Source organism: Canis lupus, chromosome X (genome assembly GCF_048164855.1).
Source record: "Canis lupus baileyi chromosome X, mCanLup2.hap1, whole genome shotgun sequence".
Taxonomy (NCBI): Eukaryota; Metazoa; Chordata; class Mammalia; order Carnivora; family Canidae; genus Canis; species Canis lupus.
In genome coordinates, this window is record NC_132876.1 from 83385047 (window position 1) to 83404644 (window position 19598).

General features: G+C 42.8%; 1 protein-coding gene and 1 pseudogene across 1 annotated transcript; both read right to left on the reverse strand.

The window, feature by feature from the left end:
- Positions 1–4346: 4346 nt before the first annotated feature.
- Positions 4347–15332, reverse strand: SSX4 (SSX family member 4). The gene is made up of 8 exons (XM_072815573.1): positions 15200–15332; positions 13831–13965; positions 13085–13199; positions 12621–12719; positions 9939–9988; positions 6397–6532; positions 5361–5465; positions 4347–4884 (listed from the first exon to the last, which is right to left on the reverse strand). Exons 2-7 carry the CDS (start codon positions 13897–13899, stop codon positions 5365–5367), a joined length of 570 nt encoding a protein of 189 aa, XP_072671674.1. The 5' UTR covers positions 13900–13965; positions 15200–15332; the 3' UTR covers positions 4347–4884; positions 5361–5364.
- Positions 15333–15774: 442 nt separating this feature from the next.
- Positions 15775–16872, reverse strand: LOC140628652 (E3 ubiquitin-protein ligase RNF138-like; annotated as a pseudogene).
- Positions 16873–19598: the final 2726 nt, after the last annotated feature.

Consider the following 19598-nt stretch of genomic DNA (forward strand, 5'->3'; position numbering starts at 1 on the left):
TGCTTCTCCCTCTGCCTGTGTCTCTGCCTTTCTCTCTCTCACTGTGTGCCTATCATAAATGAATAAAAATTAAAAAAAAAAAGAGAGAGAGAAAGCTCAGATGAGATCTGCAAGGGTGAAGGGAACTAGAAGCCAGAATGACCAGGAGGAAACAACTAAGAGGATGAGTATATCCAGAGAAACTTCAAACAGAGGGTAAATGGATGAAAAAGCAAGAACTACGGGGGTGTTTGAGTGGCTCAGTGGTTGAGCATTTGCCTTTGGCTTAGGTTGTGATCCCAGGGTCCTGGGATTGAGTCCCACATTAGGCTTTCTGTAGTAAGCCTGCTTCTCCCTCTGCCTATGTCTCTGCCTCTCTCTCTGTATCTCTCATGAATAAATGAAATAAAATCTTAAATAAAAGCAAGAACTACAATTACAACTAAAGGGCTAGGTGGGCCTTCAACACCCTTATACTGGGCAGATGGCATGCTAATGACCATGAACTCCCTACCTCCTACATGGGAAAGTCCCCTAGGGTGTGTGTAGGGAATGCTGAGAAAGAAGTATATTAGAGCCTGGGGTACCTTTGGCCCCTCACAATAATAATGAAGAAGAGAAATGCATTTGTAGAGAAGGGACCATTTTTTTTACAATGCTTTATTATTTTTTTATATATAAATTTATATTTTATTGGTGTTCAATTTGCCAACATATAGAATAATACCCAGTGCTCATCCCTCAAGTGCCTCCCTCAGTGCCCGTCACCCAGTCACCCCCACCCCCTGCCCACCTCCCCTTCCACCACCCCTAGTTCATTTCCTAGAGTTAGGAGTCTCTCATGTTCTGTCTCCCTTTCTGATATTTCCCACTCATTTTTTCTCCTTTCCCCTTTATTCCCTTTCACTATTTTTTTATAGATCTTGAATACTAGCTCTTTATCTGATATGTCATTTACAAATAGTTTCTCCCATTCTGTAGATTGTCTTTTAGTTTTGTGACTATTTCTTTTGCTGTGCAGAAGCTTCATGAAGTCCCAATAATTCATTTGTACTTTTGTTTTCTTGCCTTCATAGATGTATCTAGCAAGAAGCTACCGTGGCCAAGTTCAAAAGGGGTGTTGCCTGTGCTCTCCTCTAGAATTCTGATGGACTCTTATCTTACATTTAGAGCTTTCATGCATTTTGAGTTGATCTTTGTGTATGCTGTAAGAGAGTAGTCTAGTTTCATTCTTCTGCACATGCCAGTTCATAATGGACTTCCGGCACCATTTATTGAAGAGACTGTCTTTTTTCCAGTGGATATTCTGTCCTGCTTAGTTGAATACTAGTTGACCATAGAGTTGAGGGTCCATTTCTGGGTTGTCTATTCTTTTTTTTAATAATAAATTTATTTTTTATTGGTGTTCAATTTGCCAACATACAGAATAACACCCAGTGCTCATCCTGTCAAGTGCCCCCCTCAGTGCCCGTGACCCATTCACCCCCACCCCCCTCCCTCCTCCTCTACCACCCCTAGTTCGTTTCCCAGAGTTAGGAGTCTTCATGATACAGTCAACAAAACTAAAAGACAACCTACAGAATGGGAGAAGATATTTGCAAATGACCTATCAGATAAAGGGCTAGTTTCCAAGATCTATAAAGAACTTATTAAACTCAACAGCAAAGAAACAAACAATCCAATCATGAAATGGGCAAAAGACATGAACAGAAATCTCACAGAGGAAGACATCGACATGGCCAACACGCACATGAGAAAATGCTCTGCATCACCTGCCATCAGGGAAATACAAATCAAAACCACAATGAGATACCACCTCACACCAGTGAGAATGAGGAAAATTAACAAGGCAGGAAACAACAAATGTTGGAGAGGATGCGGAGAAAAGGGAACCCTCTTACACTGTTGGTGGGAATGTGAACTGGTACAGCCCCTCTGGAAAACTGTGTGGAGGTTCCTCAAAGAGTTAAAAATAGATCTGCCCTACGACCCAGCAATTGCACAGTTGGGGATTTACCCCAAAGATTCAGATGCAATGAAACGCCAGGACACCTGCACCCGATGTTTCTAGCAGCAATGTCCACAATAGCCAAACTGTGGAAGGAGCCTCGGTGTCCATCAAAAGATGAATGGATAAAGAAGATGTGGTTTATATATACAATGGATTTTTTTACAATGCTTTAAAGTAATTTCTACACTCAACATGGGGCTTGAACTCACAACCCCGAGATTAAAAGTCACATGTTCCACCAACTGAACCAGCCAGGCACCCCAAGAGGGGATAATTTTTAGTCTATCTGTTCCATGGCCTGTCATCCCAAAGCAAAGAGGAATACTCAGCATGTCCTACCTGCTTACAGAGTCTGAATCAGGTGCCCTACAGCAAAACCTTCATGTATTGTATGATTATAACCATTCAGATAAAACTGCAAAACATGGGATCCCTGGGTGGCGCAGCGGTTTAGCGCCTGCCTTTGGCCCAGGGCGCGATCCTGGAGATCCAGGATCGAATCCCACGTCGGGCTCCCGGTGCATGGAGCCTGCTTCTCCCTCTGCCTGTGTCTCTGCCTCTCTCTCTCTGTGTGTGCCTATCATAAAAAAAAAAACAAAAAAAAAACCTGCAAAACACAGAAAATGTTGTCCAAAGCATCACTGGCCTAATTCACTGACTCAAAAACTATGTTCCCACAAGTACATGTGTCTCCTTAAGGGAGAATAGATCTCATCTTTTTAATTGAGGTAAAATTGGTATATAACATTATATAAAGTTTCTGGTGTACAATATTATAACTCAGTATCTATATATCCTACAAAATGATCACCACCAGAAGTCTAGTTACGTTGCCATACAATTGACCTCCTTTACCCATTTCGCCCAGCCCCGCTATGCCCTTCCCCTCTGGTAACCATTAGTTTATTCTCTATGAGTTAGTTTTTGCATTGTTTGTTTGGTTTATTTAGATTCCAGGTATGAGTGAAATCATATGCTATTTGTCTTTCTCTGTCTTGTTTCACTTAACATTATATCCTCAAGGCCATCCAAGTTGTCCTCTACCCTGAGACTTGGGACAGAACCTGAAGCTTAATCAAGTCCTCTCCCCTCAATACACACCTGTCTTTCTTTTTTAAAAAAGATTTTATTTATTTATTCATGAGAGACACAGAAAGAGAAGCAGAGACATAGGCAGAGGGAGAAGCAGGCTCCCTGTGGAGAGCCTGATGCAGGACTCAATCCCAGGACCTGGGGATCATGACCTGAGTCAAAGGTAGACTCTCAATCACTGAGCCATCCAGGCATCCCCACACCTGTTCTCCTTAATGTCTCTGAAGTCAGAGTTCCAAACCCATCCCTTCCCACACATGCAAGCTTCAGGAACTCTGGCAATAAATCTGACATCTGTCTGTTTCTGTTTATCTATAATCTCTCTCTCTCTCTCTCTCTACATATACATATGTATATACAAATATATATATATATATATCTGTAAAATACAGGATTAATATTAATTGCACTTTCTGTGGTTATTAGAGAAGATGGCCTGAGAAGACTGCAGTGAACCAGACCTCCTTCATTCCTGTAGACGGTGCTCCTGGCCTGGAATGCAGAGTCCTAGATTTGGGACCATCCTACCCAGAGGTGTGACCTCAAGTGACAAGACAATATTCTCAAAGAAGCAGGTAAACAGTGATACCCCTGCTACACATTCCCTAGGAGCTGACTCTGTAGGGAGGGTCACCCCTGTGAATAAGGCTGTACCATGGGGAACACGCTGGTCAGAGTTCATTTGTGTGTCCATATTTGTCTACTCCCCTGTCTCCTCTCACAGACTTCTAAATGGACCATCTGAGCTCCTGACCCTGGAGATCTTACAAAGAGCAAAGGCCAAGGTGTCCAACCAGCACCCACTCCACGATTGGGGTATACAGTGTCCATCAAAATGAAAACTGGAGGGGCATCCCGGATGGCTCAGCGGTTTAGCACTGCCTTCAGCCCAGGGTGTGATCCTGGAGACCCGGGATCAAGTCCCACGTCAGGCTTTCTGCAAGGAGCTTGCTTCTCCCTCTCCCTGTGTCTGCCTCTCTCTCTGTGTGTGTCTTTCATGAATAAATAAATAAAATCTTTAAAAAAAATGAAAACGGAAAACATCCCCCATTAGAATGTCAGCTCCACACGGGCTCAGACATTTGTCTGCCTTGTTCCCTGAGGTTTTTCCAGAACCTAGGACACTGCTTGGTACACAGTACATGTTCAGTAGGTGTTTGTTGAATGAATGAACTCTTTGACATAACAATTCCACTTCTAAGACTGTATGCTAAGGAAACACACATATGCACAGGGCTCTGTGCACAAGAATGAGATGAGCAAACAGCTGAAACTTATGTTTATTAATTATCAATGACTGATGAAATGTAAATGAATAATGGAGGTTTGTACCACAGAGCACCTGCTGAACAGGAACAAGATGAAGGGTACTTGTCTGGGGTGTGCTGGTAGCAGGCAAAAGCAGGTGGGAGATACTTACAGTGGTACTGTGTATGTGTGTGTGTGTGTGTGTGTGTAAATACAGAGAAAAACATGTGCAAACAACCAGAACCGCTCCCAGTAATCACATCAGCAAAAGAGGGTAGTGCTGTTCTGGGCATAGAATAGCTGACAATACTTGTTTTCTAAGTTAAGTGCATGGATATACAAAAAGAAATATGCATTAAGTATATGTCTTGCTCATTAACAAAACTCTAATATCTAACAGAATATTTGGCAGATAGTAAGAAAAATCACGCTTAACTTTTCACTATTGTGAACTCTTGCTTGCTATACACCTGATGACTAGGAGTTCACAGCCATGCCCATGTTCCTGAAAGGCCACCAGGTTCTGCTTCTTATCATGGGCACTTGTCACATCCCTGAGGTTGAGGCAAGGAAAGAGAAGGAAAATAAGTGGCGGTGAGCTCCGATTAACCGATAAATCAATACCGAACTCCTCATCCAGACCTGCAAGACCCCGAGCACTCTGGTTCTGCCCTACCTCATGATCTGCAAGCACCTCCCACTGCTCCTCAAAGAGAACCTTATGCTCATGCCACAGTGACTCCCTTACCTGTACTATGGGTTTCTAGGCTAGAGGAAGGTGTGCCCTACACATCGGGAGCTGACCTGGGGTTTGGGAGCCCACAGCATTCTAGGTAGGGAGGATCCCTGTCTATACAGAGCATGGAGCAGAAAGAGCATGGGAAACCTCATCATTTAGCCTCAAAACTGCACCTCAAGAGACTAGGAGAAAGTAATGATTTGGGGGAATAAGTGACAAGATGTGATGCCAGTACCATAATGGAAAAGTACATTTTGCAGGTGTGTGGGTATGGACTGAAGGGTCACTTACAGAGTTAGTCCTCTTCCTCAGGATCACTGATCTCTTCATACACTACTAGGTTCTTCCTCTCCCGCAGTCTGTAGGCCCAAATACTATTCTTCCCTCTCTTGGGTCCTATGGTAGAGTAGAGGTGGTAAGTGGGGGATGGATGGGTTGGGTAGTGTTAGTCTCTGTTTTGTCAGATAAGGAGATGCCTCCTCCCTTTTTAGTGCCCACAGGCATTTAACAGTCTGCTTTCCACATCTTCTTGCTCAGAGAGGCTGAGATGTTAGACCTCCACCAATACACATCAAATGCCAGTTAGAATTTTAGCTGCTGGCTCCTCCCATTGTCAGGTTTAGATTCCCAACCTCTTTACTTACCAGAACATTCATTCAGACCTTCATTCATTCAACCTATGTTTGTTAAGCGCATATTGTGTGTCAGGCATTGAGTTGAGGGCTGGGAATACATCTGTGAGTCAGATACGTTCCCAGGTTATCACAGATGGAATTGCTTGACGACCTTTCAGGTGGTCAGGCTTTCTAGATCTAACACCTTTGAACAGTTTGTGAACTATGATTCTTTACTTCCATTTTCTAGACTAGGAATCTGGAGTTCAGAGATTTTAGAAGACTTGCCTAGAATCACTTGGCTTTTATATCAATGACCATTCAAATTGGTGACTCTGGAAGTCATGTTCTTTTTTTTTAAAAGATTTTATTTATGTATTCGAGAGAGAGAGAGTGAACGAGCGAGCGCATGAGTTGAGGGAGGGGCAGAGGGAGAGGGAGAAGCAGGCTCTCTGCTAAGCAAGGAGTCCAATGTGGGGCTCGATCCCGGGATTCCAGGATCATGACCTGTGCGCAAGGCAGACACTCAACTGACTGAGGCACCCAAGCGCCCCTGTAAGTCATGTTCTAACATCCCAGCTGGAGCTGGGTGAGCTCCTCAGTCTGGTCTGGCCACAAGCCTGTCCAGGATCCATCCCCCATACTTAGACCACATACTTAACACAGCCAGAAAAGGCAGAGGAGTTGTTCCCACATAGCTATCCATCTCTTACCTGGTATTATCTCACTCTGTTGATCAGAGGTACTTGCTTTTCCAGGGAGGCACAGCACTTTCTGAGCCTGCTCAAATCCAGGTGTTATTGGTATTGGGTCTGAATCCTCTTCTTCCTTCACCGTTTTGAGCATCACCTTTTTAATGTGAAGGTCACATATAAACAATATCAATGGCATTTTCTAGTGCTTTAGAGCTTACAAAGTGTCTTCACATGCAGTACCTTGAGTAATGCCCTCAACAACTCGGGGAGATCATTATTTACCTAAATTATGAGCAACGTTAGAACAAAAGGGAATGGCCTAAATGAAGGGTGTTTCCAGGACTAGAATGTTTGTCTTCACCTTCTTTCCAGGCAGTCTTGCAAACAGCAAAATGCTCCATGTAAATGAAGTGTGGTATACAGAAGATTTGGGGAAGAATAGCATTCTAAGAATCCATGTAATCTGTGGAAGAAAGGAGGGGGTTCTCTAAAATATAAGGGATCACATGGAAGCTAGTAGAGAGCTGCTGGGAGAGTAAATGTATGAATTCACAGAGGGGACAGAACACTGCTGGAAAATGGTACAGGGGAGATGAGTACAGGGGAGAGGAAAGGAATGGTTCACAGAGATGAATAGATACAGCAAAGAAAGCAGCGCCAACCCTGAATAGCGAGGGGAATATTTATTTATTTATTTATTTATTTATTTATTTATTTATTTATTTATTTTTTTTGCGAGGGGAATATTTAAAAAGAAAACCATAGCTGGGGGCATCACAATGCCAGATTTCAGGTTGTACTACAAAGCTGTGGTCATCAAGACAGTGTGGTACTGGCATAAAAACAGACACATAGATCAATAGAACAGAATAGAGAATCCAAAAGTGGACCCTCAACTTTATGGTCAACTAATATTCGACAAAGGAGGAAAGACTATCCACTGGAAGAAAGACAGTCTCTTCAATAAATGGTGCTGGGAAAATTGGACAGCCACATGCAGAAGAATGAAACTGGACCATTCTCTTACCCCATACACAAAGATAAACTCAAAATGGATGAAAGATCTAAATGTGAGACAAGATTCCCTCAAAATCCTAGAGGAGAACACAGGCAACACCCTTTTTGAACTTGGCCACAGCAACTTCTTGCAAGATACATCCATGAAGGCAAGAGAAACAAAAGCAAAAATAAACTATTGGGACTTCATCAAGATAAGAAGCTTCTGCACAGCAAAAGAAACAGTCAACAAAACTAAAAGACAACCTACAGAATGGGAGAAGATATTTGCAAATGACGTATCAGATAAAGGGCTAGTTTCCAAGATCTATAAAGAACTTATTCAACGCAACAGCAAAGAAACAAACAATCCAATCATGAAATGGGCAAAAGACATGAACAGAAATCTCAGAGGAAGACATCGACATGGCCAACAAGCACATGGGAAAATGCTCCGCATCACTTGCCATCAGGGAAATACAAATCAAAACCACAATGAGATACCACCTCACACCAGTGAGAATGGGGAAAATTAACAAGACAGGAAACCACAAATGTTGGAGAGGATGCGGAGAAAAGGGAACCCTCTTGCACTGTTGGTGGAAATGTGAACTGGTGCAGCCACTCTGGAAAACTGTGTGGAGATTCCCCAAAGAGTTAAAAATAGATCTGCCCTATGACCCAGCAATTGCACTGTTGGGGATTTACCCCAAAGATACAGATGCAGTGAAACACCAGGACACCTGCACCCCGATGTTTCTAGCAGCAATGTCCACAATAGCTAAACTGTGGAAGGAGCCTCGGTATCCATCGAAAGATGAATGGATAAAGAAGCTGTGGTCTATGTATACAATGGAATATTACTCAGCCATTAGACACTACAAATACCCACCATTTGCTTCGACCTGGATGGAACTGGAGGGGATTGTGCTGAGTGAAATAAGTCAATCGGGGAAGGACAAACATTATACGGTCTCATTCATTTGGGGAATATAAAAAATAGTGAAAGGGAATAAAGGGGAAAGGAGAAAAAATGAGTGGGAAATATCAGAAAGGGAGACAGAACATGAGAGACTCCTAAGTCTGGGAAATGAACAAGGGGTGGGGAAGGGAAGTAGGTGGGGGGTTGGGGTGACTGGGTGATGGGCACTGAGGGGGGCACTTGGAGGGATGAGCACTGGGTGTTATGCTATATGTTGGCAAATTGAAATCCAATTAAAAAAATAAATTAAAAAAATAAATTTAAAAAAAAGTGCCAGATGTCACATCCTGTCCTACCCTGGCAAGAATGTTTAATGTGGAATTAGGCAAAATGGTTCCTGTACCAATATTGCTGCTGTAGGGGTGCATCACTGGCCAACAATCTTTTATTTTATTATATTTTTTGTTAAAGATTTTATTTATTTCTGAGAGAGAGAGAGAGAGAGAGGCAGAGACACAGAGGGAGAAACAGGCTCCATGCAGGGAGCCCAACATGAGACTCGATCCCAGGATCATGTGATCCAGGATCACGCTCTTGGCTGAAGGCGGCGCCAAACTGCTGAGCCACCAGTTTGACCAACAATCTTAAGCTACCTTTCATTCAGTCTCCTCATTTATGAAACAGTGAACAACAAAAGAAAGCTAAGTCAAAGTACAACTTTTCAATGTGCTAATTAATGAAAATGAATACTTTGTCTTATGATTGTTCTTTGAATGGTCTCAATGGTCTCCACGCTGGCAATCCAACTTCCAGAGCCCTTTACCTTCCAGAGTTTCATCTACAATTGCAGAATCACTTAGTCAATAAAAAATTTGGGCACCTTAGAGGGTCCCCCTGGGCTGGGGACTGAGGCTTCACAGATGCCTCAGGTGCAGACAAGACTGGAAAGGAGCTCACGGTAGGGAGGGGCTGACAGCCCAGGTCATTTCCAAGCCACGTGAGACTGGCCCTGCCACAGAGCAGAAGGGAGCTGGTACTTCTGTTGCAAGAGTGGGTGTCTAAATGAAAACATCAGCAGCTTCTGTGGGGTAAAGCCCTTTTGGGGGGGAACCCTTGAACTTCATACACACATGAAAAGGTTCATGAGCTGGAAAATCATTTCTGGCTTTTCTTAATTGTCCTGTGATTCATTAACAGTGTCTAGCAAGAACAATAACCCCCTTAAAAAAAGAAATGTTTAAAATGTACAGATTATTACCATTGCCACTGTGGTCTCAGGCAAATTACTTAAAATCTCTGTACCACAATACCCTCATCTTTATGATTAGTTATTATTATTATTATCCTCATTATCTGGGAATACTGATAGGAAAATGTCATAGAAGTTTTCTGAAGGATTAAAGAAATTAATCCTTGTGAATTGCTTAAAATAATATCGGATATCACCATGAAAACAAAAGAAGTATCAGCTACCACAATTGCTACTCATTAAGCTATTGATGATGCTACATCAGGAATTGTGATAAAGGGATCAGGAAAGGGAGGCAGTGAGGGCCAGGGTATATTCAATATTCTCCCACTCTTACCAATATTCACATCCGTGGAGAAACAGTCTGTTTTTTTAGATTTGGGAGATACTCACCTTCTGGTGTTTTCTCTTTTTCACATTGGAAACCTCCTGAAGAGGTTCATCTAAAAAAAAGTGATAAATGGTAATTTTACTTTGTTGGCAAATATTCCCAAACTCCAGAGACTCATATAGTATCAGGGAATTCTGCAGGAAAGGGTTATGAGTCCACTCATTATCCAGAAGTTATTTTGAGACTGGCTTTTGAATTATCTTTATTTTTTATTTTATTTTTTTAAAAGATTTTATTTATTCATGAGAGACACAGAGACACAGGCAGAGGGAGAAGCAGGCTCCATGCAGGGAGCCTGATGTGAGACTTGATCCCAGGTCTCCAGGATCACACCCTGGGTTGAAGGCAGGCGCTAAACCGCTGAGCCACCCAGGCATCCCCTTGAATTATCTTTAAATCATGGTTTATTCATTTATTTGTGGTGCCATTCATACTTTCCTTTTGATGATTTATAAAATGTGAACCAAACCCCATCACTGCCTCATCCTATTCTAGTATATATTTCTTCTTCCCCCTAAAGAAATTAAACTGATTGAATTAATTAAATTAAATTGATTGCTTTCACTTAAAGTTATGTGGCAACAAAAATCACTATCCACTTAAGCCAGGTTAATTTTATAGCATGCCAATTAAACTTCAACAAAGCCATCAAGTGTATGAGGAACCCTGGATGATTTAGCCCAGTGAATCTGAAATGTTTCTAGAATAAAGTTACTCCTTTAGTGTCAGAAACTTTGTAGATTCTCAAGCACTAGATTTTCAGCCCTCTCAGTCATTTTGGGAGCCTGTGGAATCTGGCCTATTTTCCTAGAGAGTCATAGGTCTATTGGAGACAGTTTGAAAATTCTGACTCTGCTTACCACTGTGCTGTCAGAGCAGAAGAGAAGTGAATACATCTCATCCCTTTATAGTGAGTACACACACGATCAAATACACAAAGATTTCTAGAATCTGCTACCTTTTTCACCATATGTTACCTCTGCTCACTGATAAGGAGAAAAGCTCCATGTGTAGAGGATCACTTTCTCAGACCCTCTCCCAGGCTCAACAGATAGAATCAGGTTTGATTAGGAGCAAGAAGACTATTTGGTTTTGGTAAAACAGGAAAATAGCTGTTTCACTTCATAATATATTAATCACTCTTTCTTAAGATATTTATCCAATACCTTTACCCTATTATGAAATTGAGCCTGGAAGTTTTTTGTGGATTTATACCTTTTTAATTTCAATGTTATTTTTAAAAAATATTTTATTTACTTATTTGAGAGAGAGAGAAAGCACGGGCTAGCACAAGCAGGGCGAGGGAGAGGGATAACCAGACTCTGTGCTGAGCGTGGAGCCCAATGTGGGGCTAGATCCCATGCCTGGGTGGCTCAGTGGTTGTGTCTGCCTTTGGCTCAGGTCGTGATCCCCAGATTGTGGGAATCATGACTCAAGGATCATAATAAATATATATAAATAAACAAATATTTATTCATGAGACACAGAAAGAGAGGCAAAGAAACAGGCAGGCAGAGGGAGAACAATGCTCCATGCAGAGAGCCCCATGTGGGACCCGATCCCGGGACTCCAGGATCACGCCCTGAGCCAAAGGCAGACGTTCAACCGACTGAGCCACCCAGGCACCCCTACATTTTTTAAAGAAGTAGTTTCTGTGACCAACTTGAATTCATAACCCTGAGATCAAGAGTCACATGCTTTACTGACAGCCAGGTGCTCCACATGGATTTACGCTTAAATTAAATTTTAAAAAATATTTACATATTTATATTTGTTAGAGAGAGAAAGAGAGAGTGCACACAGAGGGAGAGGGAGAAGGAGAGAGAGAGAAGCAGACTCCCCGCCAAGCAGGGAGCCTGATACGAGGCTTGATCCCAGGATTCCGGGGTCAAGACGAACCAAATGCAGATGCTTAACCCATTAAGCTACCTAAATGCCCCAAATTAAATTTTTCTTAATTGTCCTGTGATTCATTAACAGAGTGTAGCAAGAACAATAACTCCTTTAAAAAAAGAAATGTTTCGGGCACCCCAGGTGGCTCAGCAGTTTAGCCTGCCTTCAGCCCAGGGCGTGATCCTGGAGACCCGGGATTGAGTCCCATGTCAGGCTCCCTGCATGGAGCCTGCTTCTCCCTCTGCCTGTGTCTCTGCCCCTCTGTGTGTGTGTGTGTGTGTGTGTCTCATGAATAAATAAATAAAATCTTAAAAAAATAACAAAGAAATGTTTCAAATGTACAGAAAATTATGGAGAATAATATTGGAAACGCATGCCTATTTACCACTGAGTCTAGTCAGAACTTACCATATACCACAGCTACTTCAGATTATTTTTAGATCTTTATTCAAAATATAACACTATAAACAAGTCACAGCTGAAGCCATCTGTGCAGTCCTCTCTGATCCCTGACCTCCTTCCTTATGCACTCCTGAATTTGATGGGTTTTATTCTCATTCAGGTTTTTATACATTTACCATTTACTTATTATCCATAAAAATATATACTCTTGTTTTGCATGCTTTAGGATTTTATATGAATGGCCTCTGACCATACTTAACCTACATCCAACTTTTCTCACTCAGCCACGATGCTTTGGAGGTAACAAACTCTGAGACTCCTTCCCAAGAACTGGACCCCAAAGCAGCTGGGCTTCAGGAGACTCTCCCCAGGCCCTTCCTTCCACTCACTCTGATTCCTGTGGTTCTCATTTTCATCAGAATCATGCCTCTTGGATTTTATGGCACGTTTTTTAGGACACATGAAGGCTGGGAGGGTGGCCCTGAGACCTAGAAAGAAGCAAAAATATCTGTTCCTTAAGAGACAGCCCAAGAGGAGGAATGCAAGATAGAATCCTGGGAGGCAGCAGAGGCAGGCAAGCTTATGAGCTAGGGGATTCCAAACAAGGGTAAGCAGAAGAGAAACATGCAAGATCTAGGTCTGAGCATCTTTGTGGCCACTCCAGGCCCGCAGTCCTGCACAGAATATAAAACAGCAGAGCGTCCCAAAGCTGCCCTAGGATCCCACCCCCCACCCCCGCACAAAAGGAAGGTGTGGGACACTTGCTGCAGCCTAGGAAGAAGCCATGGCATGTAAAGGGACTGAGGTATGGTCACGTGTTCACAGGCTTGTCTGCACCCAAACTTTCTGTTACCTAGACCAGTCATGGTGTCATAGTTTCTCTTCATGTACACATAGGTGATTTTATCTGAGTAGCCAAGCTTTGCCCATTCTTCCTTAGAGAAGTATTTGGAAATATCCTTGAAAGCCTGGGAAAGAAAAATAAATAAACCTTAGCAGCAAGTCAGCTAAACATGTCTGATCATCAGCTGAGGTCTCTTTCTCTGCTACAGGTCCATGTTGGATCTGTGAACTGGGGCTAATAATCCCTCCTGGTTAATGTCAAGGCTAACGGAGAGAACATGGATAGGGGTGCCTGAGTGTCTGTCTTTGGCTAAGGGCCTGATCCCGGATCCTGGATCTGGGGATCGAGGCTCACATCGGAACTCCCTACAGGGAGTCTGCTTCTCCCTCTGCCTGTATCTCTGCCTTTTTCTCTGTGTCTCTCATGAATAAATAAATAAAATCTTAAAAAAAAAAGAACATAGGTAACATTCCCTACCCTCTCCTCAGGCATGCAGTAGATGCTTAATTAATGCTGGTAGCATGCTCTTTCACTTTCTAGAATGGAGTGAGAGTCACCAAATGCAGTGCAAGGTCACAGACCTATTGTCTCCAGAGATGTTAGGTGAGGATAGAGTGAAGGTGGGAAGCTCCTGAGGCTCTGGATTTCCCCGACACCCTGATCCCTTTCCCCAGTGCCTCTGACCTCACCTCCTCAGAAATCTAGTCCCTCTAGTGTCCCCTGGGCCATCCCTCTACCCCCTCCAGATCCCTTACCTTGCATTTCTTCTCTGATTTCTGGGTATCCTCCCTGGAGCTCTTTGCAAAGGAGCTGCCTTTATTCATGGTGCTGGGAATGGTCTGATCTCGAAAGGACAGAACCTAATCTCTCTAGCCACAATGCCAAAGATCCTGAGGAAGGGAGAAAGCACTGAAGGTAGGTTATATCCAGTTAATCACCTGGAATCAAGGTTCTACTTTTCTCCATCCTGGGTTTATCTGTTCCTGAGAAAGGATGGGGGGGGGTGTGTGACAAAAAAAAAACAAATAGAGGGTGAGAGATCTATGAAAGAAAGTATTGATTAGGGACAGCAGGTTTTCTGTAAGCATGATCAAGGCAGCCTTGAGTCTTTGAGAGAAGGTTGGCTACTGTTAGTAGTTTGCCTGAAGTTTGGCTTATACTGAAGGAAAGATATTAAGATCCTTATTGGGGAAACAGTGAAGTGAACAAGTAGTTTTATGGAGGGGGTGACTTTTGAGGCAGAAGGGTGGGGAGATAAGTCTCATAGATTTGTCTCTGAAAAATGGGTTTGGGTTTTCAGGCAGAGGGATGTGGGGTTTTGCTCTGTTGAAAAGAAACAAGGATCGCTAATATAGAGTGGATTTAGAACCCATTACTAGGTTATTTGAAAATTATTAGCGTGAAGAGAACTGGAATTTCCAACTACGGGATTAGCCATCACTTCGGCTGAGAATGTGGAGAGTTTCAATTTTTATTTATTTTTATTTTTTTTATGATAGTCACAGAGAGAGAGAGACAGAGAGAGAGAGAGAGAGAGAGGCAGAGACACAGGCAGAGGGAGAAGCAGGCTCCATACACCGGGAGCCCGACGTGGGATTCGATCCCGGGTCTCCAGGATCGTACCCTGGGCCAAAGGCAGGCGCCAAACCGCTGTGCCACCCAGGGATCCCTGTGGAGAGTTTCAATGCAGCAATCTGGTGCTCCCCAACTGATGGCATTGGGAATCTCTTAGGGAGAGGAAATTTAGGGGTCTCTGACGCCAAGAAAGTTTCTGCTTTATCCTAGAGTTGGTGATAAAAGAGTCACTTAGGCAGCGTCTATTTTCTTCGGTTAAAGAAACCTAGGGACCTCTAGCTGATTTGGGGGTTTCTCAGGCCAAGGTGAGTTCTTTTTCCCTGAGGAAGAGCAATTAGAAAAAGTCTCACGGACCGAAAATAGTTTTAGTTTTATCTTAGCCTGAGAGCAATCGCTCCGAAAAGCTTTAAGTCATTTCTCCGTCCTAAGGATCTGGAGGCTGCTGGAAGGTACAGAAAGAACTAAACCAACTGAGTGAGCTGGAGAGGTTCCTCACATTTTACTAGCCTACCTTTAACTTGTTTAAGAGGATCTAATGAGAAAGCTTACCTCAGGGTTGAAGCGGTGGTGGCAAAGAATCGCTCCACGAGATGATATCCCACAATTCCACTGCCCAGCGATAATCAACCAATCAGAACAGTTAATGAACTTGAACTGACCAATCAGGGGTTAGGGAAGTAGGCGGGGCAAGTGAGTCGAGAACGGGGTCTCTAAATCCAGCTCCAGGGACAGGACCGTCTTTTCAAAGGGGGTTGGTTTTCCCGCCTGAAGCGGGACTGTGCTCTGCCAGACTTGGCCCCTCCAGATGCCATAGGCTCATTGGTGCGCATGCTCAGATTCTCCTGTTCCTTTATGTATCTAGCTACTTTCTGCTCTGCATTTGTTATTTAGTTTTAACAAATGGTAAATATGAGGCCACCACCTCAAATCCTTGCTATCAGTCTCCAATTTCCTCAGATATGGGGTTTTTAGGACCTCTCTAGTGACTTAAGAATTTTAAACTTTTTTTAGACTGAATTACTTTTGTTAATATACACGTCAAGTTATTGAAACAGTGACTTCATATAGTTGTCCCATTAAAGATAGCACTTTCAGGTACGAAGGTACAGAAATGTCTACAGTCTTCATATGTTTACTTGAAAAGATCTTTCAATAGCAGTCTGATATTGGGTTTCCCTCTCTAAATGAAGATTAACAAATTATCCGTAATCAAACTGATGTCTTTGATTAGATGACTAACAAAATTTCTAGTAATTTGGCTAGGAGCTTCCCAACAAAGAGACACACAAATAGGACGCATCACAGGAACTATCTGAAATAGGAGTTATCTGATCATTGTTGCAGTGATTCCATAAATGTTAAGTAAAAATTGATCCTGGACAAAAGGAACACTTAAAGGTTGTATGCCAGGATAACTGGGTATCTCAGTGGTTAAGCATCTATCTGCCTTTGGCTCAGGTCGTGGTTCCAGGGTCCTGGGATCGAGTTCTGCATCAGCTTCCCTGAAGAAAGCCTGCTTCTCCCTCTATGTCTCTGCCTCTCTCTTGTGTGTCTCTCGTGAATAAGTAAATAAATTTTAAAAAAAAGTCAGATGCCCAGAAAAACTTGTATTTTCTTTACAAGTCTCTGTGTTCTCAGAGATGAGTGTTTTATTACTGTTCCCTACTTAATCTTGAGAGATCTCAAAGTTTGGAATGAGAGAGGAAACATAGTATTCATCTTGATACTTCTTTTTTTTAAGATTTTATTTATTTATTCATGAGAAACACAGGAAGAGGGAGAGGCAGAGACACAGGTAGAGGGAGAAGCAGGCTCCATGCAGGGAGCCAGACATGGGACTCGATCCTGGGTCTCCAGGATCATACCCTGGGCCAAAGGTGGTGCTAAACTGCTGAGTCACCTGGGCTGCCCCTTAACAAGATTTATAATGAAGCCTCAAATAATAGAATTTAGTCTGTTTTGCACAGCATTTACAGCTACCAGAAAACTTCCTCACAATAGTTTCAAAGTCTAAGGCTTATTCAGGACAGTCTCTCTCTCTTCTAGTCACATTTCCATAACATAGGGGGTAACATATCTTGCTTTCTCTTGTTACAGTCAGAAAACATTTTTTATAGAAGATGTGTTGATAAGCCATGGCTGCATGGCAGTTTTGAGCACCTCTAATAGGTGGGCCAGTAGAAATCATCTTTGGTGTAGGATGTGTAAAGCTCCTCAGTCATGGTGAGGGATGGAGGATCAAGGCAATGGTGGTGGTGGTGGGTGTGTCAGTGGTGGCCTGCCCAACTCCCCATGTAAACTCAGTGGGGGAGGGGAATCATTTCATTTTAAACTTTATTTTTTTCCCCATTTTTGATATGGGCTTTTAAAAAATGCACTTTTCTGGGACGCCTGGCTGGCGCAGTGGTTGAGCATCTGCCTTTGGCTCAGGGTGTAATCCCGGAGTCCCAGGATCTAGTCCCACATTGGGGTCCTGGCAGGAAGCCTACTTCTCCCTCTGCCTATGTCTCTGCCTCTCTCTGTGTGTCTCTTGTGAATAACTTTTTTTTTTTAAAAAAATGCACCTTTTCTAGAAACCCAATAACCAGGAACAAGTCTTACCCCTTAATAGTAATATTTACAATAGTATTAAAAAGAGTGTCCATGTAATTACAGTTTGCTGTGTACCTCAGGGGCTTCAGAAGTTACTTTCTCCAGGAATTCTCTCCTCCTCCCCACCATGAGTGCCTCCAATGAGTCCCCAATTCCCCTGTGCTTTCAATCCACAGCCCTGAAGTTGTTCTCGCTAAGTTGTTCTTTCCAGAATGACAGAGCTCTCTTAGGATAGGGACAGGGCAATGACCCTTGTTGCTGGCACAAAGGCCTTTATGCACATCATCCCATGTAATTTTCAGAACCTCACCTTGAATTAAGTACTGTTATCCCCATTGTGCAGATGTTGAGACTGAGGCTCAGAGGGTTAAGCAACCTGATTAAGGTCACATAATCAGTGGGTGGCAGAGCTAGAATTCACTCCCAAGTTGAATTGAGTCCAAAGTTTGTGTTTTTTTAATATATTCTTTTTTAAAGGATTTTATTTATTTATTCATGAGAGACACAGAGAGAGAGGCAGAGACATAGGCAGAGGCAGAAGCAGGCTCCCTGGGGAGCCTGATGCGGGTGGGACTCGATCCCAGGACCCCGGGATCATGACCTGAGCTGAAGGCAGACACTCAGCTGCTGAGCCACCCAGGCACCCCAAAGTCTGTTTTAATTACTCTTTTTTTTTTGTCTCAAATATCTGTTGGTTGCCGAATGAATAAATGCATCTTAAAACTCCAAAGGACCTTCAACATAATCTCCATAATCTTTTAAAATCACCGAAATTTCCTTTGGCTGTTGTAAGAAATTATCAAAAATTTTGTGCCATAAAACAACAGAAATTAATTTTATCATATTTCTGGAGGCTAGAAATCTAAAATTATTTTCTTTGGACTGAATTCAGGGTGTCAGCAGGGCTGTACTTCTTTCAGCTGCTCTAGGAGAGAATCTGCTGCTTGCTATTGCAGCTTCTGGTGGCTGTCAGCATTCTTTGGCTGTGGCTGCATCATTCTAATCTCTGCCTCCATGGTCACGTCACATCCCCCCTTCTGTTGGTGTCAAATTTCCCTCTGCTTCCCTCTGTTAAGGACACCTGTGATACATTTAGGATCCACCCAAATAATCCAGGATAATCTCCCTATATCAATATCTTTAACTTAATCACACCGGCAGTCTTTTTTTGTTATTGTTGTAAGATAACACACATAAATTCCAGGAAATAGAATATCTTTGGGAGGGGTGGAATTATTCACTCTCCTGTAATCTGCCCTCTGGTCCCCTAAGATTCATGTCTACTCCACATGTACTATATCACCATATGCCCAAATTTCTCAATATATTGCAATATGAACTCAAGGCCAAAATCTCATTTAATACATATTTTTAAAGATTTTATTTATTTGAGAGAGAGAGAGAGAAAGAGCAGAGGAAAGACAGAGGGACAAGCCAACTCTCTACTGAGTAGGGAGCCTCATATGGGTCTCAATTCCAGCACCCTGAGATCATGGCCTGAACTGAAGGCAGATGTTTCACTGACTGAGCCACTCAGGTGCCCCTCTCATTTAATATTATCAGCTCAAAAAATGCCAAATCTCATCACCTAAAATAGGTAAGGATTAAACTCTGGATACGATCCATTCTGGGTCAAAATTCCTCTTTGGACTTGTACACTAGAAATCAAATTATATAAAAAAAGAAATCAAGTTATCACTCTTAGAGGGAAAGATGGCTGAGTAGAAATATCCTGAATTTACCTCCTCCCGGAGACATACCTGTGACTACATTTGCAGCAGGTCTTTCAGAAAATGACTTGGAGACTAGCAGAAAATTATTCCACAGCCAAAGACATGAAGAAAAAGTCACATCAAGAAGGGTAGGAAAGGCAGGATGCATCCTGGTTGGGAACCAAAGTCCTGGTGTAACAACTCATAAGTGGAAGAAATATCACGGGCATTAAGGTCCTCTGTGAGGAGCAAGGGATTCAAGCCCCACATTAAGTACCCCTAGCCCTGAGGATCTGCACTAGGAAAATGAGCCTCCATAAAATTTGGCTTTGAAAATCAGTGAGGCTTAACTCTGGGAGGGCTGGTGGGCTATAGGAAACCAAGGCTCCATTCTTTTTTTTAAGAATTTATTTATTTATTCATGAGAGACACACAGAGAGAGAGCCAGAGACACAGGCAGAGGGAGAAGCAGGCTCCATGCAGGAAGCCCGATGTAGTACTCTATCCAGGGACTCTAGGGTCACGCCCTGGACCAAAGACAGGCACTCAATGGCTGAGCCACCCAGGCGTCCAGCCAAGGCTCCATTCTTATAAGGCTCACACAATCTTTTTTTTTTAATATTTTATTTATTTATGAGAGAGAG

Bases quoted from the DNA above. Each gene is read 5' to 3' on its own strand.
- SSX4 (XM_072815573.1), bottom strand. From the start codon at position 13,899: ATGAATAAAGGCAGCTCCTTTGCAAAGAGCTCCAGGGAGGATACCCAG. The intron at 13,200-13,830 runs GTAAGGGATCTG...TTTCTTTCCCAG, and splicing joins AATCAGAGAAGAAATGCAAG to GCTTTCAAGGATATTTCCAA. The intron at 9,989-12,620 runs GTGAGTGGAAGG...ACTTTTTTTTAG, and splicing joins TGAGAACCACAGGAATCAGA to ATGAACCTCTTCAGGAGGTT.